Source organism: Podarcis raffonei, chromosome 14 (assembly GCF_027172205.1).
Source record: "Podarcis raffonei isolate rPodRaf1 chromosome 14, rPodRaf1.pri, whole genome shotgun sequence".
In the NCBI taxonomy this organism is placed as follows: Eukaryota; Metazoa; Chordata; class Lepidosauria; order Squamata; family Lacertidae; genus Podarcis; species Podarcis raffonei.
Window position 1 is genome coordinate 695553 of NC_070615.1, and position 25353 is coordinate 720905.

The following is a 25353-nucleotide window of genomic DNA, read 5'->3' on the forward strand; positions in this document are numbered from 1 at the left end:
CACTTCTATCTAACATTTCTCATAGTTATCTTTAAATAAATTTAAATTCTTAGCAGTCATATTAACCCCCAAATATTTTACTTTCTTAACTAATGTTAAACCTGTCTCCTTCTGAAACCTCTCTTTCTCAATTGGTGTAAAAATTTTCTCAAGCACTTTAGTTTTTGACTTGTTCAACTTAAATCCTGCCACATGACCAAATTCTTGAATCAATTCTAATACTCTTTTCCTACTAGATTCTGGCTCCTGTAACGTCAAAACTAGGTCATCTGCAAAAGCTTTCAATTTATATTGTTTGGCTCCGACCTGAATACCTTTAATCAGACGGTCCCTTCTAATCATATTCAGGTTTTTCTGGGAATATAAGGGAAGTTATTTGATCTCAGTCACTGAGAGGTCATATTTGCCCATCAGTTGGGCAGCGTGATGTACCCAGTTTTTAAGGGGTAATCCATTTGAGAGCTCAATCGGGCATTTTTTTGGTAGCCTAGCGTTGTCCATCTGTTGAATTCTAAACCAGTAGCAGAGGATTCTTTTATTTATTTGGCTCTCTATGCTCAACATGCGAGTCTCCAACTTGACCATGGCAGATTGCATGTCTCTGGGTAAACCTAAAAGGACTCTTAAAAATAATTCTGTGGGGGTTCCAAACCAGAGACCTTTGAGGTACCCCAAACCTCTGCACCATATAAAATCTGGGCCATTGATTTGGCTTTATACACAGATAGAGCTGGGTTAAGCAGATTTCCACCTTTACAAACAGCGAATTTCAAAATAGCTTTTGCTGATTTAAAGGCTTGCAAATTTAATATTGGAGAGCTGTATATTCCAAGGTGCTGCTTCTGAATAAACAAATCCCGGATATTTAAACGTATTTACTTGGTTTATGTTGTGTTCATCCAGGTACCAAACATGCTTTTTGGGACGCTTCCCAAATACAATGACCTGTGTCTTATCGCATTTTATAGATAAAGCATTCCTCATGCAATATGAACTTAATTTCGCAAGCAGCCGTCTCAGGCCTACCTGGGTTCTAGATACAAGTACTAGGTCATCAGCATGCATTAAGACTGAGAATTTTTGGTCAAGAATTGTGACAGGGGCAAACCGTAGGCCCTCCAGTTCTTTAACCATGTCATTAATATAAAAATAAACAAGAAAGGCACCAAAATGCATCCCTGTTTGACTCCAGTAATGGTCTTAATTCTAGTAGTAAGATGGCCGGCCAGATCCACCTTTACTTTTATTGATGTGTCAGTATATAATGTTTTGATGAGAAATAATAGATGACGGTCTATATTTGTCTTTTCTAATTTCTGCCACAATGCATGTCTAGGAACCGTATCGAAAGCTGACTTTAGATCGATAAAAGCAACATATAGTTTTTGCTTCAAATTATGGATGTATTTACATAGCAGAAAGCACTGGTGGATTTCCCTCTTTGGAAACCTGCCTGGGCTTCAGATATCACCTTATTTGCCCATTCTTCCAGTCTCCCAAGAAGGAGCATATAGTTTAGAGGCTATATCTAACAAACTAATGGGTCTATAATTGGCAGGATTTTTCTTATCACCACTAGCCAGTGTGGTGTAGTGGTTAAGAGCGGTAGTCTCGTAATCTGGGGAACCGGGTTCGCGTCTCCGCTCCTCCACATGCAGCTGCTGGGTGACCTTGGGCTCATCACACTTCTCTGAAGTCTCTCACCCCACTCACCTCACAGAGTGTTTGTTGTGGGGGAGGAAGGGAAAGGAGAATGTTAGGCGCTTTGAGACACCTTAAAGGGAGTGAAAGGCGGGATATCAAATCCAAACTCTTCTTCTTCTCCTTATATATTGGGGCAATTATACTCAGCTTCCACCCTTCTGGTATGCGACCTGAGCTGTTAATGTATGAAAACAGTTTTGCAAAAATGGGTGACCAGAAATCTGGTCTTATCTTATAGATCTCCATTGGGACCATGTCTTCTCCTGGAGCTTTATTGGCTAGTTGGCTTACGATTAGCCTCTTAATCTGATTGGGTGTGATGTCTGGCCATTCTGGCAGTTCTAATAACTGAGTATAGTAAACTTGTGAGGATGAGTCAGAGTGGGGGCTGTATATTCCTGTAAAATACGTCACCCAATCCTTTCCTTGAACAGATACTTCTAACGAGTAGCCCAGCCCATTTGTACCTTGGGCAACGAGATGCCAAAATTTTCGTGAGTTCTTTTGAAGTGCTGCATCTCCCAATGCTTTCCACTGTTGCTCATAATATATTTGTTTCTTGTTTTTAAGTAATAATTTATAATTGTATCATAATTGGGCTACCTCAGCTTGTAGAGCAAGATTGTGCTTGTCATGTTTTAACTTCAATTTTCTAAGATAGGCATTTTTTTGCTATTCTGACATTCCTTATCAAACCAAGTCTGTCTTTGAAACTTTTTATTTTTTACTCACTAGCTGTGGACATCAGTGGGCGCATTTGGTTGATTATGTTCTAATAAAGTCTGATTATGTTTCCTGTTTCTAACAACATTTTCCCCTTTAATAAAGCAAATTCATGAAATCCAGAATCTGAATCATTTTTTCTTGGACCTGTGCATTCCATTTTAACCTCCTCTTTCCAAGTATCAGATATTCCGTTTCATCCAATAATTAAGGAAAGGCAGGAGAAACGAATGATGTCAGAGATAACTCAAGTGGAAAGTGGTCACTTTCAGCTCTGGGAATTATCCTAAAGGTGTCTCAGTCAATTGGCACATTATTGGATGTTAGGATATAATCTATGGTAGCACCATAAAGCCTCTGGGGGAGATAAAAGTAAAATAACCCTCGATTTACAGTCAAAGGGGGAGGCGAGCCACTGTTCTGTTATCATGTTTGGATTGTACGTCTGATTTGGCAAAAATTCCCCTGGAAAGGCTGATTTATGGAGCAACTGGTCTGGGAAAATTAATGAGCAGACGCTTAGACTTTATTTCATCGGAACTGTCAAAATGGGAGGACTTCCGGTCGGCGCCAGCGTTTAATGGCGGTCTCCTGCTGAGCTCCGCTCAGGGAGACTACTCCGCGAGTTCGGGCCTGACCGCTACGGCGAAGCGGGGACCCCTAAAATCACAAGCGCGGAAGCCTGTGAGCAAGGAGACTCGGTGGGCACCTTAAGCGCCCCCCGTTACTGTGAAGGAGCCTTTTTAAAGGCTCCGGAGCGGCATCGGGTGAGAGCGCAGTGCTGAGAGTCGCTACCCGGCCCGTGGAGTGAAGCCGCGTCACCATAACGGAGAGCGCCGATTCCTTCCTGGCATTTGGATTTACAAAATACCTGTGAGTAGGATTGAAAAGTTTTTGGGATTTAAAGCAAGAAATTTTAAAAATTTGGCCGAAAATGGGAAAGAGCTAAAATAAGGAAGTCTGCCTTTCCCGGACTGCATGACAGCTAAAGCAACGATATACAAGCTACAATTTGACGGAAGATAATTCTACTTTATTTAACCCAGGCATTGAACTTGAACTTCCCCCCTTAGCAGCAGGAGCGGGGGGGAAGAATTTGAATTTGTATTACCTGTTTGAAAGAGGTGAAAGGAAAAAGATTTCTCTGCCGTTTTAAACCCTTGGGAAAGGACTGCTTTAAAAGAAGAGTAAGTCACCGGGACTGGAAACTGTCATTTGAAACTAGATACAAAGTTGGTGTACTGCTTGATTGATACAAAGTTGGGACTTTATTTGCTATTGTTAAGAGTTTGGTTGAAGATACAAACTGGCAGCCTTTTTAGTGGAAATTTACTGGAAAATTTGTAGCCATTTTTCTTTTGGCTTCTTTGTGTTTTGAACTGTGAGCTGCTCCCTCTAGAGGGTTGTGGGGAAATAGCCATAAAGACAAGTGTGCAAAGAGCAAGTCAGTGGAGTTTTCCATCTGGAAATAATTCCTGTGGGAACGACCTTGGGACATGAGTGGCCAAGAAGATGAGATAAAAACAAGAGCTAAAACAAAAATTGCACAAAGGAAAAGAGGTTCTATATCAGGCTCAGCCCCTGCAGGTGTAGTTGGGCAGGAAAAAGTGATGGATCCAGTGACACAAGCATTAATAAAAATTAATGAGGCCTTAGAAGCTCTGACTACGCAAGGTACAGAAAATTCTAAACAGTTGACAGAGTTATCAGAGAAGTTAGATCTAAATACCAAAAGTGTTACATCTAACACAGAGACTATAAATAAATTAATTGAGGAAAATGCTGCAATTCGTAAGACTGCTGAAGAGGCAAAAACCATTGCGGAATCCACACAAGTAAAGCTAGCACCAGTTTGTAAAAAACTGGAGGAGCATGAGGCGGCCCTGTCTTTATTGGAACTTCAGAGAAAGGAGAGGAATTTGAGATTGAGATCAGTCCCAGAAAGTGAACAGGACAATTTGGCAGAGTTCCTCACAAAAGAATTTTCGGAATTTTGGCAAGTAAACTTGAAAGAGGAGGAATTCAAGATAGTTACGGCCTTTAGACTGGGCAGAAGACAAAACAGAAAGAATCCAAGGGACTGCCTGATAACTTTGAGATCTAAGGAGGAGAGAGACAAAATATTAAGTTTACAATATCAAAGATCTCTTGAGATTGAAAATTCCTTTGTGCAGATTTATAAGGATATTCCTAAATACATCTTGGAAGCGAGAACTTACTACAAGGACTTGACCACTTTGCTGAAGAAGAACAATATAATATATAGATGGGAGTTCCCACAAGGCTTGTCTTTTAATTACAAAGGGAAAAAAATTAAAATAAAGACAGTGCAAGACAAAGAACAATTTCTGGAAAGAAACGAAGAGGACCTCGTGAAGGAAGTGGTGGACCTGACCACTGAGGTAAAGGATTTAGCTGACATTTCGAACCTGACATTTGGACTTAAAACTCCGACAAAGGAAGAACAACTGCTGGGGGCAGTTGGAGGAGCAACTAAGTAAACAACAAGATGGCTTTACAATTTTTAAGTTGGAATTGTAACGGATTGAACCTCCCCAGAAAAAGACGTGAGGTTTTTCATATTTTAAAAAAGGAACAATTGGACTTGATTTGTTTACAAGAAACCCACGTGACTAGAATACATAGAAAATTACTTGTTAATAAAAGACTGGGACAGGAATTCATCTCATCAGACAAAGTGAAAAAAAGAGGAGTGGTGATCTATGCTAAGGAAAAATTGGCCCCTAAGTTGATGTTTAAAGATGAACAAGGAAGATATTTGGCAATTGAAATACAAGTCCAAGGAGAAAAATTATTGATAATTGGGATTTATGCTCCGAATGAAGGGAAGTCAGAGTTTTTCAAGAAACTGCATGAGACACTAATGGACTATTTGGATTACAATGTAATTATGATGGGGGATATGAATGGTGTGGTCTCTACAAATATGGACAAAGCACTAAGACAGGTGGTTTCCAAGGATGGGAGACTACCTAAGACTTTCTTTGAAATGACAGATAATATGGACTTGATTGACATTTGGAGAACAAGAAACCCTCTGGAGAGAGAGGGAACTTTCTTTTCAGAAGCAAAAATGACCTGGACGAGAATCGACCAAATTTGGGTAACTAGTGGGATGGCACCTAAGATAAAAAAAGTGGAAATCTGCCCAAAGACTTGCTCCGACCATAATGCTGTAAAGATGGAAATGAACATAACAACAGCTGGTTCTTTCAGATGGAGGATGAATGACTCCCTATTTAGAGATGAAGAGGTGTACAGAAAGGCCCAGAAAACAATGAAGGACTATTTTGAGATAAATCTGAAAACAGACGTGGAGAAAAGAACAATTTGGGACGCAAGTAAAGCCGTTATGCGAGGATTTTTGATACAGCAGAATACTTTAAAAAAGATGAGACAGAATGAAAAGAAAGATAAGATTTTGGAAAAAATAAAAGAAGGTGAAAAAAAATTGAGATCAAAGCCAAAGTCTCATGAAATTTTAAGAGAAATAAAGTTCTATCAGAGACAGTACATGGAATTGATGAACCAGGAGCTAGAATGGAAAATAAGGCAAATGAGACAAAAGACATTTGAATCGGCAGATAAATGTGGGAAACTTCTGGCATGGCAATTGAAGAAAAGACAAAAGCTGAATATGGTTACAAGCTTAGAGGTTGAAGGAAAGAACATTTTTAGGCCAAATGAGATTAGAAACTGTTTCCAGAGTTATTTCAGAAAACTTTATGCACAAGGGCCGGTGGATGAAAAAGAGATAGAAGAATTTCTTGAAAAATATGGATTACAAAAAATATCTGATCAAAGTAAAGTGATTTTAAACCAGAAAATAACTGAGCAAGAAATAGAGGGAGCCATTCAAAACATGAAATTGGGAAAATCTCCAGGACCAGATGGCTTGACTTCCAGATACTACAAAGTTTTGAAAGATTGGTTGATTCAACCGTTTAAGGAAGTCTGCAACGAAATTTTAGAGGGGAAGAAGGCACCTGAATCGTGGAAAGAAGCATATATTACAATTATACCAAAATCTGAGACTGAAAAGAACCAGATTAAGAACTACCGCCCTATATCATTGCTCAATGTGGATTACAAAATTTTTGCAGACATTTTGGCAAAAAGATTGAAGAGGGTTTTGGTGGGTGAGATTCATAAAGACCAGGCTGGCTTTCTCCCGGGAAGACACTTATCTGACAATGTGAGAAATATAATAGACATTATGGAGTTGCTCGAAAACAATATTAATACTAAGGCAGTATTAATATTTGTGGACGCTGAGAAAGCCTTTGACAATATCTCTTGGAGTTTTATGAAGAAGAATCTCAAAGGAATGGGGGTAGGCCAGGGTTTTGAGAATGGTATAGGTGCAATCTATTCTGAACAAAAAGCAAAACTAATTGTAAATAACGTGGTCACTGAAGAAATTGCTATTGAAAAAGGGACACGACAGGGGTGCCCAATATCTCCATTACTTTTCATATCTGTTCTGGAGGTGTTACTAAATATGATTAGAGGGGACCAGCTGGTTAAAGGGATTCAGGTCGGAGCTAAACAATATAAGTTGAGAGCGTTCGCAGATGATTTAGTACTAACTTTGCAAGAGCCAGACACTAGTACTAAAAGAGTCTTGGAGATAATACAAGTTTTTGGTCGAGTAGCAGGTTTTAAGCTAAACAAACAAAAAACAAAGGTACTGGGGGAAAATCTAACAGTGGTGGAAAGAGAGAAGTTTCAGAGTGAAACTGGATTAATGGTAGCAAATAAGGTGAAATATCTAGGGGTTAACTTAACACCTAAGAATGTGAACTTATTTAAAGATAATTATGAGAAATGTTGGACAGAAATTAAGAAAGATTTAGAAATATGGTCAAATCTGAGACTTTCCTTGTTAGGCCGAATTGCTGTTATTAAGATGAATGTTTTGCCAAGAATGCTGTTTTTGTTTCAAACATTGCAGATTGTGGACAGAATGGACTGTTTCAAGAAGTGGCAGAAAGATATATCTAGATTTGTCTGGCAGGGCAAAAAGCCCAGAATAAAATTTAAGATATTAGCTGATGCAAAAGAAAGAGGGGGGTTTGCCCTGCCGGACTTAAAACTGTACTATGAAGCAGCAGCTTTTTGCTGGCTGAAAGACTGGCTACTTCTTGAGAACACAGACATTTTGGACTTAGAAGGGTTCAATAATAGGTTTGGTTGGCACGCATATATATGGTATGACAAGGTAAAAACTCACAAAGGCTTTAAAAACCATATTGTTAGGAAAGCATTATATAATGTTTGGATTCGTTATAAAGATCTGTTGGAAAATAAAACCCCTAGGTGGTTGTCACCAATGGAGGCTAAGGAAGTCAAAAAACTTAATATGGAATCTAAATGGCCAAAATATTGGGAAATTATAGAACAAGAAGGTGGAAATGTGAAACTACAGAGCTATGAGAAACTGAAGTCTAAAGTAAGAGATTGGCTTCATTATTACCAGATAAATGAAGTATTTAAACAGGACAGGAAAATTGGCTTCCAGGTGGAAAAGTCAAAGTTAGAAACAGAATTGTTAGAACCCAATACTAAGAATCTGTCAAGAATGTACAACTTGCTGTTGAAATGGAATACACAGGATGAAACGGTTAAATCAGCTATGATTAAATGGGCACAGGACATTGGACATGATATTATGTTTGCTGACTGGGAACAGTTATGGACCACCGGAATGAAGTTTACGGCATGTAATGCTCTAAGAGAGAATATTATGAAAATGATTTATAGGTGGTACATGACCCCAGTCAAGCTTGCAAAAATCTACCATTTGCCCAATAATAAATGTTGGAAATGTAATGAAACTGAAGGTACTTTCTATCACCTTTGGTGGACGTGCCCAAGGATTAAGGTCTTTTGGGAAATGATTTATAATGAAATTAAGAAGGTGCTTAAGTGTACCTTTCATAAGAAACCAGAGGCTTTTCTCCTGGGCATGGTAGGCCAATCGGTGTCAAAGAAAGATAGGACGTTTTTAATGTATGCTACAACAGCAGCAAGAGTTTTACTAGCAAAGTATTGGAAGACACAAGAACTACCCACGCTGGAAGAGTGGCAGACGAAGGTGATTGACTACATGGGACTGGCAGAGATGACGGGCAGAATCCGTGACCAAGGGAAAGAGACGGTGGAAGAAGATTGGAAGAAATTTAAATTTTATCTTAAAAATTGTTGCAAAATTAGTGAGTGTTAAAATGTCATGGGTAAAGCATAGCAGATTTGCAGCGATAAATGATTGGACAAGAGGAAAGAAAAGGGTTGAAGAAAGGAATTTATAAGTAATTTGGATCAGGGGTTGCTGAAAAAGTTTAAAACAGGGATGCAGAAAAGGGAGGTATGGGGAAGTCGTTGAAATTGGGTATAAGAAAAAAATTCATGAAATTATACATGTTTATATGTTTGTTTGTTTGTGTTTGTTGTTTGTAATGTTTTATAATATGTGTTGAAAAGCCAATAAAATTTTTTTTTTTTTAAAAAAAGGAACTGTCAAAATGGCGCCTGCCGCTCAAATAGGACTTTTGGATCAGCGTGAAAGTCCACACACAAACATAATAATGCTTGCTTCAACTCGCCTGTGGAAACAACTCAGAGATTATTAAGAAGAAAAACGATAACAACAAGAAGATTGGAAGATGGGACTTGTGAACATTAAAGCAGCAGAAATATGAGATGATTGGATCCTTACTGAACTCGAAGCATGGGTACCCCCAACAAAAAATTTAAAAATTCGGCAAAATATTTGGATTTTATGATATGTATTGGTATAATTCGGATTAACTAATGTGATATGATTGGATTGTTAAATGGAAAACTTAATAAAAATTATTTTTTTAAAAAAAGTAGAATAACCCTCTTGATCCCCTTGAACATGCCCATTGCATAACAAAAGGTTATGCTTAATTATAAGTTCACAAAGATATTTCCCAGTGTCCATTGCTGCCCTCTGACAGATTTCGGGTTTGTCCTCCAAGTTTATTCCAGATAATATTGTATTTTGTGGGGAAACAAGGCCAATCTGGGCACTGAAGTCACCTCCCAAGACAAGCCGAGGGTTGGGAGACAGAGAGTCTATACTTTCGAGTAGTTGGGAGCAACTAGTCATTCCTCAGGAGTTGAAAAGCACCAATGATTTGCAGGAGCTTGAGAAAAACTCAGCGTTGAAATGGACTTTTCACCAGTGATCTCTTGTGGGGATTCAGAGTTCTTACTAACACCCCAGAGGACAGGATCACACTTCAAAACGACCTTGACAGATTAGAGAACTGGGCAAAAACAAACAAGATGAATTTTAACAGGGAGAAATGTAAAGTATTGCACTTGGGCAAAAAAAATGAGAGGCACAAATACAAGATGGGTGACACCTGGCTTGAGAGCAGTACATGTGAAAAGGATCTAGGAGTCTTGGTGGACCACAAACTTGACATGAGCCAACAGTGTGACGCGGCAGCTAAAAAAGCCAATGCAATTCTGGGCTGCATCAATAGGAGTATAGCATCTAGATCAAGGGAAGTAATAGTGCCACTGTATTCTGCTCTGTTAGACCTCACCTGGAGTACTGTGTCCAGTTCTGGGCACCACAGTTCAAGAAGGACACTGACAAACTGGAACGTGTCCAGAGGAGGGCAACCAAAATGGTCAAAGGCCTGGAAACGATGCCTTATGAGGAACGGCTAAGGGAGCTGGGCATGTTTAGCCTGGAGAAGAGGAGGTTAAGGGGTGATATGATAGCCATGTTCAAATATATAAAAGGATGTCACATAGAGGAGGGAGAAAGGTTGTTTTCTGCTGCTCCAGAGAAGCGGACACGGAGCAATGGATCCAAACTACAAGAAAGAAGATTCCACCTAAACATTAGGAAGAACTTCCTGACAGTAAGAGCTGTTCGACAGTGGAATTTGCTGCCAAGGAGTGTGGTGGAGTCTCCTTCTTTGGAGGTCTTTAAGCAGAGGCTTGACAACCATATGTCAGGAGTGCTCTGATGGTGTTTCCTGCTTGGCAGGGGGTTGGACTCGATGGCCCCTGTGGTCTCTTCCAACTCTATGATTCTATGATTCTACTTATAATTGGGATTTTGTATTAGGTTGTATACAGTGTTTTTCCCCCTAGAAAAATAGGTCCCGGTACTCAGCATGAAGTTGTAACCGTAAGTGCCGCACTTTTTAACAACAAAAAAGAGGTGCTGGTACTGCGTACCCTTGAGTGCCCCCTGGGAAAAAAGCCCTGGTTGTACACTTGTTTTGGGTGATACAGAGAGACTTTTAAAGGAGTGTTTCAGCTAAAGTGCTGCCTTTTTTGGTTTCTTTTTAAAAGAGAAGCAAATCTGCAAGTTGCTCATGCATTCTGTCTTTCTGCAGGAGAACCCCTTCCGGGAGAGGATTGTCCACTCCTTTTCTGACGATGACGAGGGAAGCCTCAGCTTCAATGACTTTGTTGACATGTTCTCTGTACTCAGCGAAACGGCCCCTCGAGAGCTAAAAGCAATCTACGCCTTCAAGGTCTATGGTAAGGAGAGGAATTGGCATTGGGTTAGAACATCAACCAGAAGGGAAGGGAATTTTGTTTTGGTCCATTTCAGATTTATATTTAATAAAATTTATACATTGCTTAATTGTAAATAAAAATGTAATAAATAAATAAGTGATAAATTAGAAACAGATTAAAACACACAACAAAGTTCTACATATTAGCGTAGGCTTGTCTACACAAAAAGATTTTAGCAGGCGCGGAAAGAGTTCAGTGAAGGCTGAGGTCAATAGATAGGGACTTCCAAAGTATAGGTTCTGCCACACTAAGATACAGATTTTTTTACAATGCGGAATGAATATTATGCGACACCTCTGGCAGTTCTACAGATTGAAGCAGCTGAAGGGGCATATGTGAAGTAAGGCGATCTCATGGGTAAACTGCATGGCAGGGGTTGGACTAGATGACCCTCAAGGGTCCCTTCCAACTCTATGATTCCCTCAGCTTCCTGGGGGTGCTGTGTAGTTGGAAATGGTGCATTCACTCTTGCCTTATGGAACAACTGCAATTTTTTTTAAAAAACAACAACCTTGGGCTTCTGAGAAGCAACATTCTCAGAAGCATATAATTGATTTAGTATAACAGCTGCTTTTAAATTTCACCAAAGCGTTTTTTGGGTGAGGTGGGGGCCCTATATTTTTAAAAAAATGCTTTCTGATTTATTTTCTTTATTTCAGAATGACCTACCAGATGCCAGAGCTTTTGCAAATAAATCCATGCCGACTGTTTTACTGACAATTACCCAACATGCTAAATGTCATTCTGCAGCTCTATAATTAAATAGGGCTGATGCTAATCCTGCTTCTTGGGCCAAAGACAATAAAACAAATCAATGCAATGGCCTTTTAATCGCCATTCTCTTATGCATTTGCAAGATTAATCGGCAAGCACCTGGTGTAGAGCAGCCAACACCTGCCAAATTCGCCCCCTTGGCCTGCTGTTTTGTAAAGTAACTGGGGAGGACTGTAATGGTCACTTAACGGTTACTTGGAAAAGTCACCCCTGTAGCTCTAAACTCTGTGGAAACACCCCCCCCCCCGTGCTGTAAAGCCTTCTGGGCCACAGACCTGAGCCTTCCCCTGGCCGTGAAACAGATGAGGAGCCGTGCAGGGGCAGGAAGCAGGTGAAGTCATGGTCTCTCCTCAGCTCTGAACTGTGGCCACAGCCACAACATACATTGAATGCACATGGCTTCCTCCAGGCATCCTGGGAACTGTAGCTGTGAGGGGGCAAACTATGGTTCCCAAGCCCATGTGCTTTGAATTTGATTTGAATTATGATCTGGATGTGACCCATGAATCGTGATGGCTAAGAGTGGGACCTTCATGCCCACTTCTCAATTCCAGTTGCTGGGGGACAAACAGTCCCCATTGGTGGGATTTTCAGAGGTATCTTGTTGGCAGGATTCTGGATGAATGGTTCAGTCCAGCAGAGCTCTTCTGATATTCCTGACTGAGATAACGTTCACACATCCTTTAGTCACCTGCCAGCCAGGGGTTCCCTTTGGGCTTACGGTGTCCTTGGAGAAGAGGCATATCGACCACCTGTTTTCTCCTATCTTTGCTTGCCCAGATTTTAACACAGACAACTTCATTTGTAAATCTGATCTGGAAAAAACCCTCAACAATTTGACAAAAGAAGAGCTGACGGAGGAAGAGGTGAGCCTGGTCTGCGAAAAAGTGATCGATGAAGCGGATATGGACGGTGATGGCAAACTTGGATTTTCTGATTTTGAAAACATGATTTCCAAAGCACCTGATTTTCTCAGGTACACGTATAAGCATTTGCAATGCTCCCAGAATTGATTGACTTCCCCTCACCCACCAGTTTCTATTCCCCCTTTTATTCTCTTTGCATATAACTATTTTTCTTCACTTAATTTCAAATTCATTTTCACATCCTAATTTTACCTTTAGTTCATAAATGCTACAACCACCCTGCTAATGTTTCAACATTTTTACAGTGTTCTTTAAAATACTCTATAGTTTCCCCCCATTCTTGATTAAATTTTCCTTCATCTTGGTGCCTGATCTTCACGGTTAATTTTGCCATTTCGGTATAGTCTATCATCTTAGTCTTCCATTCTTCTTTCATTGGGACGTCCTCTTCTTTCCACTTCTGGGGAAGTAGCATTCTGGCAGCTGTGGTTGCCTACATAAATAGTCTCTTTTGCTTCTTTGGCACTTCATCTTCTAATATTTTTAAACATTTTTTTCATTTCATTGTATCATTTCCCAGAAGCCTTTTACCTTTTTGCATGTCCACCACATATGAAAAAACGTACCTTCTTTTTCTTTACATTTCCAACATAAGTTAGATGAGTTTTTATACATCTTAGCAAGTTTTACAGGTGTTAAATACCATCTATACATCATTTTCATATAGTTTTCTTTTAGCGAACTACATGCCATGAATTTTAAATTTTCTTTCCACAGCTTTCCCCATGATTCAAATGGGAGCAGGCTTTCCTTTCAGGATGGGATGAGGGCATTGCTTCTGTAGCGTTGTTTGCAGATGTGTGGAGAGGAGGAGCAGAGCATAAAGGAAGGTGCAGCCAGGATCCTGAAGATACTGGGTTGTAGCCAATGTAGCGCCAAGTTAAAATCACTTAGCATTTCTACTTACTGTGTCGGTGAAATGCTTTGCACCAGTGGAATGTAGCTGAGCAAGAGAACACCTACCGTAAGCAAGTTGCTGGCAATTTTGTGGTGCCATAGATCATGAAAAGGGTTGTTCAATGGGTTTAACCTAATGCAACGGCTGTACTGAATTCCTCTTTGCACAACATTAACACTCACCCATCTGCTAGTGTTCTTGCACGAGTGGACACAGAATGGTGGCTACAGACCATTGGCTGCATTCTGCCCCACAACACTCTAGAGACAGGAAAAGGATAAAGCCACCGCTCAGATATCTCCAGATGGAACTTGCAAGTTCCTTTTGAAGATAGGGTTTTACTCCTGCGAGGTGAAGGTAAGAAATCCAGGAATTTAGCATCACTGCAATGGGGCAGCAGCACATTGCAGACCCACCCACTAGACAGGACTGCCCAAGAGGTAGTAGCAAAAGACTGGAGTTTGGGTTTGTTCTTATTTGGGATTTGCTTAATGGGGGAATTCAATTACAGGTATAACAAGATTCAGAGTTTCAGCACAGCCTTTTCCCAAACAGTTCCTACTGCTTAAGTGGTGTATTGGGTTGAAAAAATTTAATTAAATTAGGATTGATGAATCAAATGCTGTGGTTCAAATACCACCTTCTCTCCCTTTTTGGAACTGAAATAGTCAGCATTACCGGAACAGATACTTATTTTAGGAGTTACGTAACATACATTGAATATACACTAAAAACAGAAAGATATTCATATAAAATAAAAGTTAAATATTCTAACTGTATGATTAAACAGAACCACCAATCGGATTATGATACTTTTTTTTTTTAAAGAAGAAAGCTCCCTTGTATATTTGATTTGACTTGCTTTTAAGTGGTAACAACTAGGCTCATTGCTAAACAAGAAAGTTGTAGCACATCTCCGTTGATAAATTTTAACTTATTTCACCCAAATAAGCACAAATTTTATTCATTTTTTTATTTATTGGGGGGCTGCAAGGCTTCTTTCTAGAATTCACTCAACTTTCCACTGAACTACAGTTGCAGGGGGCTTTGGGATTGAAATACAGGTCTACCAATCATAGGAAGGCACCTTATGTTGAATCAAACTATTGGTTGATCAGCCTTAGGATTATTGACTCTAATTTGAGCCTGTGAGGATTCCTCCACCCATCTAGCCGGGACTAATTGCCCTTTTCCAGAACTGTCTCATGCAGTGACCCTGATCACCAAACTTGCTCATTTGATTCTTGCCCTTTCGCTTGCTTTGCATCATTCATGTTTATTAAATTAAATTAAATAGCTGGCCTTTATTTAAAACAATGAACTTCCTCGATGCAATGCCCAGAAGGCACTATGTAAATTAAACAAATAGTCATGGAAGGAGATGGGATGAGGATTGGGGTGGAGGAGAAAGCACTCTAACTTCATTGTGTTAAATTCATTGTTGCCTTCTCTCTGTCTTCCTGTCATTATCTATCTAGAGGTCCTAGGATGGGTTACAATAGTATAGTGTACAATTATAAGAAGATGAAACCATTGCATTACATGCAAGAATGTTGGTTTGACGACATAAGGATCCACACTCGCCATTGAACTTTGGAAACAGCAGATAATTCCTGTAAATGGCAGGGTGAAGAGTTCTAGATTGGCCTCCTCTGTGTGCAGAGACATTTGGGGTACATGGATTCAATCCTGCGAGCCTTCTGCACTTTAAAGAGGCGCTGTCCAAACACCTGCTGACCCCCCCCAGCTGCTTGTGAAATGTAGGCCTTCTGGCACAGGGGCTCTGGGTCACAATCTGGACAGATAGCTTGACTAGGCAGAGTTGATCAAATCATTCTAAACACACTTTTAAAGCACATGCTGTCTCCCAAAGAATCCTGGGAACTGTAGCTTGTTAAGGATGCTGGGAATTGTAACCCAGTGAGGGGTAAACTACACCTCCCAAGAATCTTTCTCTGTGGTGGGGGAGCCGTGTTAAATGTGCTTTAAATGTATTTTGTGGATATGTTGGTCTTTTGCATCCAAAATATTGGACTGGCCTTTATAATCCCTCCCCCCTAAGTGCACGCTATCTCTGAGAATGACAACAATCCCAGAGGGTTTTAAATTACTCCATAAAAGAGGAAGAGTTGGCGCCAGAGGAACCCAGTATCTTTGAGTTACTGTCCTGCTGCTTCTGTATATTGTTACTTTCATTACTCCTTGTAATATTAGTCAGCTTCATCTCAGTACATCTGGGCTGCCTTTGTTTATACTGCACAGGGAACTTACCAGATGATGATTGCCTCTCTGTTCCAAGTTCTTACGTGCATATTTTCGAAAGGATTTCACTCTTTGAAATCTTTTTTGTTTTTCTTTTGTTTTGCAAAAGCAGATATGCATAGAAGTGCTGGAGGGATCTGGTAAGTCATCTAGTTCACCCCCAACCCAGCTCAATGCAGGAAATCCAGATTTTGGCCATATCCACAGTGGACAACAGGTCACAGGAAATATAAAACAACAATGAAACAATTTGTTTGTCTAGCTCCATATGACCTACCCAGACTGGCAGCAGTTCTCCAAGGATGGGAGACGTTTAAAGTCCGGGGATTGAACCTGAGACCTTCTGCATGCAAAGCAGATGCTGCACCCCTGGAGCTGCAGCCCTTCCCTCTAAGCGCGGAAGAGGAAAACTAAAAAAACTCCAATGACAACCCATCCCTCTGCTCTAATAGCTGGCCAGGACAGAGGAAATTGTCTGTGCTGGACAGAGTCCAGAAGTAGGAATAAGTTGTAAATGACTGAGGCAGTGGCTGGTTCAGAAAATTAGATCCCTGTAGGTTTATTTCACTTTAAAAAAATGTTATCATTTTGAGGCTGCTTGTATTTTAATGGACCCATTAGCACTCAGAGCTGGCCATGGCTTAAGTGTTCTGTTCTACAAGACTGGTTACATTTCCCACAGGAAATTGTTTTATAAATCATTGTGGAAGCTAAAACTCTTTTTTATTTTTTTAAAAACAGATCTGTATGGATTGGGACAGGTGGTGCAGCAATAGCTTCAACAGAGACCGACAGTGCCTTGCCCAGGGTTATCTGAGCCCCTGATAACAACCTGGCTTGATTACTGCATTGCATGGCTATGCGGTTGCCCTTGGAAGCTATTTTTGCTACTGCAGAAAGTGGCACAGCCAAGTTACTGACTGACACCAGCTCCTCTGATAACGCCAAGGTTGCAGGTTCAATTCCCACCTGGTACAGCTGGGGTTGGGCTAGATGATCCTCGGGGTCCCTTCCAACTCTAGAATTCTAGAATTCTGTGAACCACCCTCAGACCTCCAGGTATAGGGTGGTATATAAATTCAAACAACAACAGAATTCTATGGTTCTATGATCTTTACCAGTCTCCAGTTTGCTTTCATGTACAGTGGTACCTCAGGTTACATACGCTTCAGGCTACATACACTTCAGGTTACAGACTCCGCTAACCCAGAAATAGTGCTTCAGGTTAAGAACTTTGCTTCAGGATGAGAACAGAAATTATGCTCTGGTGGTGCGGCGGCAGCAGCAGGCCCCATTAGCTAAAGTGGTGCTTCAGGTTAAGAACAGTTTCAGGTTAAGTACGGACCTCCGGAATGAATTAAGTTCTTAACCCAAGGTACCACTGTACAATTCAAGGCGCTGTTTGCCCAGGGGTGTTGCAAGTATTTGAAGGGGGGGCTCCAAGATGTGAGCCCACTGTTCAGATATTTGTGACAAAATATTTAATCCACTACACACACACCTGAGTTTTGTCTGTACTTCATTTATTTACTGCATTTATATCTCACCTTTGTCAGCTCTTCCAAAGCGATGCTTCTGCTCTGCTGTTACCTTGAATCTTGTTTATGTCTCTGCAGCACCTTCCATATACGAATCTGAAAATGTTGGGCTGAGCTGCTGGGAATAATTTGACGCCTGTCCTGCCTCTCTGAATCTCAAGCACTGCATGTGTTTGCAGGGGGAGGGGGCCTACATGTCAGCCTCCTCCTCTGAATTCTGTAACAGAGGAGTGAACAAATCTCAGAGTTTCACAGTAACGAAGAGAAGAAGCTGTTTCTCTGGAATGAACCTGTGGATATATTTGGCTCCCCCCACCTTCACCGTTGGCCAGTGATGGGGCAGGCAGATGAAAAGTTGTGGGGTGGCCACATTGTTTTAACCAGACCAGATGCTGCTCTGTGTGTCTCCCTGCAATTTTTATATTTGTAAAGATTTGATATTGTTGTCCCTCCAAGCAAAAAGGAAAGAGCGATCTAGCAGAGACTCCCAGAAGGTAATGGATAAACATAAAAACCGGCCTTACAGGAGATGTCTCCACCGTTGCGTAGCACCGTCTGTCCGGAGCTGTCACCTGACACAGATGGATGTGGCTGCATCCGTGATCATGGAAGATGGGTGTCCATGCCCAGGGAGCCACTGCGCTGGCTTTAGGTGCTTAAGCAACCAGTATTGTATGGATGCTCACATCCTGAAGAAACTTGAAACATTTATCTTTTTTTTTTAAAAAAGTAATGTATTAGCAAACAATTCTTCTTCAAATGGACTCTTTTTGAATCATCTTGCTGGCATCCAATGAGGGTCTTATTTAGTTTCATATTCAATTCAATAATTCTGACATATTGCAAAACAACAACAACCACACACACAAGATGAAGCCAAGAATATACTCATGAAAAAGTAAAGAGGAAGTACATCACCAAGAATAAGGACATCTCCTGCTTTTTAAAGAAAGCCAGCTATGCAGTCTTCCTCCTCAAATGCATGGCAGCAACCCCTGACTCTTGGCTCTCATACCCTCTCTACAAAACCAGCTTCCTTCCTTTTCTTTTCATGCCCAGTCTTGGCTGAAAACTGGGGCAGGATGACAATCACACATGTACAATAACTGTTCTCTAACAGTCTTATAGAAGGGCTCTGATACATATTTGTGGCTTCTGTATCCAAGTTGTCCATGATTAAACTACTACTGATTTTATTCTTCTTGGTGGTTTTTTGGCCTGGTATAACGAGAATGATTTCTGAAATTAGTTCTGGAATAGGAGCTTTAATATTCATTCATTGCATTTATATCCCACATTTTTTATCCAAGTTGCTCAAGGTAGCGTAGATGGTTCTTTCCCCCCTCATTTATTCCCCACAACAACCCTGTGAGGTAGGTTAGGCAGAGAGGCAGTGACTGGCCCAAGGTTACCCAATGAGTTTTGTGGCTTAGTGGAGATTTGAACCCTGGTCTCTCCCTGGTCTTAGTCCAACACTTTAACCACTGCACCACACTGCCATGTGTGTTAAGCAGCATTTTATTAGGTTCCTTTGCATTGTTCCCACCCTTTGTGTTACTGATGCATGTCTTGCTAAAACACTGCACAAAAAAGCACTCCACCATGGCTCTGCTCTGCCTCTACCATCAAAGGCATATGCATCTGAATACCAGCTGCTGTGGATTATACAAATCATCACACCAAATCAGGTGTACAAATAACACTACAATTGCTTGTAGATATGCTTCTGTGGGTTTTTAAAAAATCATTGTCTGCATGTGCATTGGTGATGTGGACGGGGTAGGATTTTAAAAAGGACTGAATTCACTCTGAATTCTGAAGAGAAACTTGTCCAAAAGGGATGGAGGAGGATCAATGCATCCATTCTGCTTTAGAAAGAAGACCAGGTAATTCAGAACTCCCAAACCAGGGGAGGCCTCTCTGGACAGAGGGCCAGGGCACCTATTTACCATTTCACATGTGACCAGCAAGTTCTCTCTTGCTATCATGACACCGTCCCATCGCATTGTGAATTTTCATGCTTTCTCCTAATGGCTGCTAGAGACAGGGGGCAAAGAAACTTGCCACAGCATGTGGGAATTAACCAGGACCAGCCCAAGGCCTTCAGACAGACAGACAGAAGGTCCCAGATTCAATCCTTGGCATCTTTTCTGATGATCTTCCTGAGGGGAGAAGTCACGGCTGCCCACAAGAAAACAGTTCATCCAACGTAGAAAGTTGCCTTATATGGAGTCACACCATCATCCCAGGATTCCAGACATGGCTGCCTCCCAGCAGAGGCAGTTTTAGGATAGTGCAACTGCTTCTGCCACACTGGGCACACTGCCATGGGGGGGGGGACCACAACAATGATGTCAAACTGAGCATGAGAGGCGGGGGAGGGGACCAAATATTAGCATTGCAGAGGGCACTGCTGAAACTTGCGAGGCCAAAGTCTCCACAGCTCCCAGCCCTTCCTGGAGGCGCCAGGGGTTGAACCTGGGGCCGTCTGCATGTAAAGCAGATGTTCGGTCATTGAGCTGCAGATGGAGCCCCAAGATGGGGAAGGGAAGACTTCAGAAACAGAGCAAGGAGGACCGAGTGCACTCAGGGACCATGAAATACTGATTGAAAATATTACAGAGGGACAGGATGAGAAACTGGGGAGGAGGGCCGGGGGAAGGTGGAATTGGGTGACTGGAGCACTGAACAGAAGCACCCAAAAGGAAATGTTTTGTTTAGGTATCCAGGATTTTAATATAGATGCAGTTTGAGGATAGTGTGTCAACCCCGAAACAAAAAGTAGCAGCAAAGTAATTTTGAGTATTGGACCCTCCCCCCCCCCATTATCGTGGGTGCTTAGGGTGATTCCAGATGCTGTTGGGCTCCAAATCCCATCACCCCCGTTGCATCCCAGTGATGACAGTGGCTAGAGAGATTTCACTCTGTCTGTCTGTCTGATAGTGCTACTACAGCAGCCATTCCCAGCAGGGTGCCCTGCTTGACTTCAGTCCTACCAGCCCCAGCCAGCATGGCCAAGAGGAAGGGATGATGGGAGTTGTGGTCCAATTGCAAAGGGAGAAACACAGATTCCCCATTCCTAGGGGAGAGAGTTATATGGACCAAAAGGTGTACTGAAAATCCCCATAAAAAGGTAAAGGACCCCTAACAGTTAAGTCCAGTCGCGGACAACTCTGGGTTTGCTGTGCTCATCTTGCTATACTGGCTGAGGGAGCCAGCGTTTGTCCGCAGACAGTTTTTCCGGGTCATGTGGCCAGCATGACTAAGCCGCTTCTGGCGAAACCAGAGCAGTGCATGGAAACGCCGTTTACCTTCCCGCCTGAGCGGTACCTATTTATCTACTTGCACTTTGACGTGCTTTCGAACTGCTAGGTTGGCAGGAGCAGGGACAGAGCAACGGAAGCTCACCCCGTCGCGGGGATTCGAACTGCCGACCTTCTGATCGGGAAGCCCTAGGCTCTATGGTTTAGACCACAGCGCCACCCGCGTAGCTCCTAAAACCCCCATAGTCCTGTGATATCCCCGGTCTGTGAATTTGGGGTCTCCTGCTCAAAGCGGGGCAGTTGGGTGCTGTGTCACAGTGCTGGCTGCGGCTGATGGGAGTTGTAGCCCAAAAGCATTCCCTGGGCACCAGCTTGACAAAAGTCATTATAGGAGTTGTCTCCTGGTGAGACTCTTCTAACAATGATTCCCACCCTGTTACTTTTCTATATACATGTTCTTTCATAAGCAAAATACACCACCCAAAACAGGACTTTGTTAAATGACCCCCAACTGTTTTTCTTTAGTTTTAGAATTTATGCTTTTATTCATTTAGGATGTCCATGTGGCCCCTGGAAGGTTGTGCACGAGAGAACTTGGCCCTTGGCATAAAAACCTCTCTGCTCTAGGGCAAAACTAAGCAAATGAGGGGACACTGAAAGGAGGAGAAAGGGGGGCTTGTGATGGGCTTTACAATGGTGCTTTTGAAACATTTCAAAGGGGGGAAAGTGCCAGAGCCTGTCAGGGCCTTGACTTCTGTCAAGGTCAGGGGTCAGCAAACTTTTTCAGCGGGGGGCTGGTCCATTGTCTCTCAGACCTTGTGGGGGGGCCGGACTGTATGTTGCCATGATTATGACCCACATTTTTGGCAAAACCCCTTATTGGGACCAGCACCAACGTTGCCCAAATGTGACTTTTTGGGGGGGGGGGTGTTCCCTCATACACCCACGCTGCTTCCTTTGCATTTTATACATTGACAGTTCTTATTTCTCTCCTAAGGTGGGGTGGGTGGGAGTGGGGGGCTGAGGTAAGCGTGCCATTCCTGTCAGCCCTGGAGAGCGTGTGCGCATGCGTGGGTGAAGGGAAAAGCCGTTGGCCACGCTAAGTCAGGCCGGCGCCGCTCAAGCAAAAACGTTCTTTTCCCCACGTGAGGGAAGATGAGGCGGCGGTGGCGGCGATTTACTTTTCCTTGGCCCGCACCGTGTAGCTCATGAGCGGCCTCCCCAGCAGAGCGCAGAGCTGCATTGGAGTGCAGCCGCCCAGGCGCTCCCCGCTTCCTCCAGCGGGGAGCACCGCTGCCGCAGACTCCGGCGGGCGTCGCTCCCAAGGCGCCTCTGAGCCCCTGCCGCCGCAACTGCCCTTCCTGAAATCCAAACTGTGGCTCCTTTTCCCTCTCCCCCACCCCGGAAGAAAAGATTGCTGCGCTTGTGACGGGCGGAGAAGGGGCTTGTCTTCGGCAGCCGCCCGCCTCACTTTTGACCCCAAACCTGGCTGAGTCACAAAAACCATTGTGCATGCGCACACTATGCCGGCTGCCTGGATCCCGCACCGTCCACGGGCCGGATCTAGAAAGCAATTGGGCCTGATCTGGCCAGTGGGCCTTAGTTTGCCAACCCATGGCCAAGGTGAAGAGCCACTTCAAATAAATAGGTAAATATGGTTTTTGCTGCTAAGGATATCTCTAAACATCAGACCTGATACTTATATGTCAGCAGAACCGTCTGACTGAGCAGATAGGACGTTCTAGAAAAGCATGCATGCCTTGTGATGGGAAAAGGGACTTCTGTAAAAATGCAACCATTGCAGCCCAGAGTAGGAAACAATGAGGTTTCGTAACACCGCGGAAGAAGACTGTTAGGAAGCCAAGCTGCTGCTGGTTCTCATTTAGTGATCTTTAGTACAGGTTGAGGCTCAGAGCGACAGTTCAAGCACAGTGCTCAGAATTTAGTCTTCTTTTCTGCAAACAGGAATCTTCTGGGCTTATCACTCTGGTAGGGAAATGAATTACATGAAGGTTTATTTCAAAAGAAAGGCAGAGAGAGATTTTTAGGTAGTCTACAGAGCAGTTCTGCATGAGGGTAATTGAAAAGGCAAGCTTTCCATCCTGGAAAGTTCATCTTTAGCTTGGATTTTAATCTGAGCTGGGGAAATAATCAGGGCTCTTTCCCCACTTCCCACCTGCCACACCTCCTTCAGAACACCCCCTCCTCTTCACTGCTGTTCCATCAGGGGCATCATGGGAGGGACGGAATCATAGAATCATGGAATTGTGGAGTTGGAAGGGACCCCAAGGATCATGTAGTCGAAGTCCCTGCATTGCAAAAATATGCAGCTGACTCATAGGGGGATCAAACCAGCAATTTTGGTGTTATCAGCACCAGAAACTATCCAACTGAGCTAACGCAAAACTCTTTCCCCACTCCCTTTTGCCTTGCATGCTGCTATGCTGTGACCCAGACACCAGGAGCACTGGGAAGTATGAATTTCTCAGTGTTTCTGACCTTGCTAACTGCATTTCCCAGCCAGGTGTCTAATTTGCAGCTGAAGCAGTGTGCTGGGCACCAGAAAGGCATGGGGCGGGAATGGAGAGCAGGAAAAACTTCAATTCCAACACTCTGCTGCCACCACTGGAGCAGCAAAAACAGATAAGGGAAGTGGGCACATGTTGGGATCTGGGGGAAGGATTGGGCCCTGTTCCATCCCGGGTGACACCAAAGGGGTGCAAGTGCAACAGGATCTGATTTGGATTGGTGCTGGGTTTGGATGAGCGGAGCTATTTCATGCAAGCTGAGTAGAGTTTACCTTTTGGCTTGCCTTGCATTCTGCTTCTTTTCCAGGACTGAAGTGAATTTGTTCATAGGTGTTCTCTGCAGTGAAGACATTCCTTTTTGAGGAAAAGGCTTTGGAGAACGGATCAGGGCTCTTTTTGCATGGATTCACAGTATAGACCTGTGCCTTAGAGGATCTCCCAGTCATGATCAAATCTCTGTGAAGACTCTGTGAAGTCTCTTTGGGCTGTATTAGTGAAGACTGGAGAAGCTTTTCTGAATTGGGGTCATGGGTGATGCCCTTTGACCAAGTAAAAGGAATCTGTTCATAAGTATTGCTTGCCTCATCAAGATCATCACCATGGAGGGGTGCTGTGGATTTAGGGTGTTTCATCTTAATAATCTGCCCATGCATGTTTCCCCTTGGCAAATCTGGCAAACTCTGGGGGTGGTTTGGTTCCTGAGGCTCTTTCTCAAACACAAGAGAGCTGGCATAGGCTGCAAATGGAGACTGCGACCCCCAGAGTTCTGAGGAGGTCATAGGCTTATTAGGTAACTTAGGAGACAACTTGGGAGGAGCTGAAGCAGGAGGGTTTAGCATTGCTCTCTTGGGTGTAGCAACAGAGGATGGATCACTGGTGGGGGCAGGGAATGCCAAACAGCTCTTGTCTTGGTCTCGGCTAATTATGGAGTAAGTAGTTTCTGGATGGGAGTTTTCTGTGACTTTTTTGCCATATAGACTATCAGATTGCTTAGTCAATGCAAACACGGTACTTGTTTTTTTCTTGTAGGGAGAGGCACTAACAGGCTTTGGCAAACTGTCCACCAACACTTTGCACATGTCTTTTGGCACCTCCAGGCTCCTGTTGTCTAAGGGGTGTTTCTTCACTGCTGAATAAGCAATGCTTCCTTCGGTTCCAAAGTCTTCCTCAAAGGTTTCTGCTATTAGCAAGCAGCTCTTGTCTGGCACCAGTGGGGCTGCTTCGGGGTCCTGCTGAGATAGAAAGGGGCAAGAAAGCAAGAAGAAATGGCTGAGATTAATGTCCAGTTCTTAAACAAGGATTTCAAGATGAGAGAGGACAGTGATCTTTTCAAAGAACATAAAAAAGAGCTCTAGTGAGTCAGGCCATTGGCTTATCCATTCCAGCATCCTATTCCCACAGTGGCCAACTGGATGTCTATGGGAAGCCCTGAGGCAGGACCTGAGCACAGCTCTCCACTTCTGATTTCCAGCAACCAGCATATGGAGGCATATCATGCCCCCCCCCTCAGTAGAGGTACAACACAGCCATCCTGCCTCGTAGTCAGTAGGGGTGGAGAAAGAAGTTTGATTCAGTTCACATTTCAAGGAACCTACATAAAGAATTTCACTGGCTGCTGGCTATGTTCCTGGTTTTGGTGTGTGAAGCCCTGTAGAGCTTGGGATCAGGATACCTGAAAGATGGTCTCACCCCTTCTATACCTAGTTGATCACTAGGCTCTTCAGGTGAGGGTGACCAGCAGATGCCATCTTACCAGAAGGTCCATTCTGCGCAACATAGGAACCAGGCCTTTTGTGTGGTCGCACCTCCTCTTTGGAATTTCCTCCCCTTGAATATTAGGCATTGCCTCTCTTACCTTTTTGGCACCTACTGAAGACCTTCCTCTTCCAACTTTTAAGTAGAGCGAGGGTTTGCCTCTTTTAGTAATTGGTCTATTTAAAGCCATTTAAACTACTGAAAACCACTGCCAGCATCTTTCTAACAGTAGCCACTCAGAGCTTTTTCCTCAAGAAAAATCTACCTCTGGGCTCAGCTTCCGGTTCTCCCTTGACAAAGACTCCTGCTGCTCCTGAAGCTTTTTCCTGGGTGTCCCTGGCTGGGGGCTGCTGTCTTCTTTTGCTGGCCTGGGGGCTGGTGAGCTGC

General features: G+C 42.9%; 1 protein-coding gene across 3 annotated transcripts in view; it reads left to right on the forward strand.

The window, feature by feature from the left end:
• The window catches only part of CIB2 (calcium and integrin binding family member 2), a 56564-nt gene extending 37948 nt beyond the window's left edge, over positions 1 to 18616 (forward strand). For 2 of the 3 annotated variants that reach the window (XM_053364988.1, XM_053364985.1), the window contains 3 exons: positions 10836 to 10983; positions 12577 to 13552; positions 17499 to 18616. In XM_053364988.1, the coding sequence (XP_053220963.1) occupies positions 10836 to 10983; positions 12577 to 12809 (381 nt within the window). In that variant the 3' untranslated portion in view covers positions 12810 to 13552; positions 17499 to 18616. The remainder of the gene's footprint in view (positions 1 to 10835; positions 10984 to 12576; positions 13553 to 17498) is intronic. The other variant, XM_053364986.1, reaches the window with a different exon arrangement.
• The last annotated feature ends 6737 nt before the right edge of the window (positions 18617 to 25353 follow it).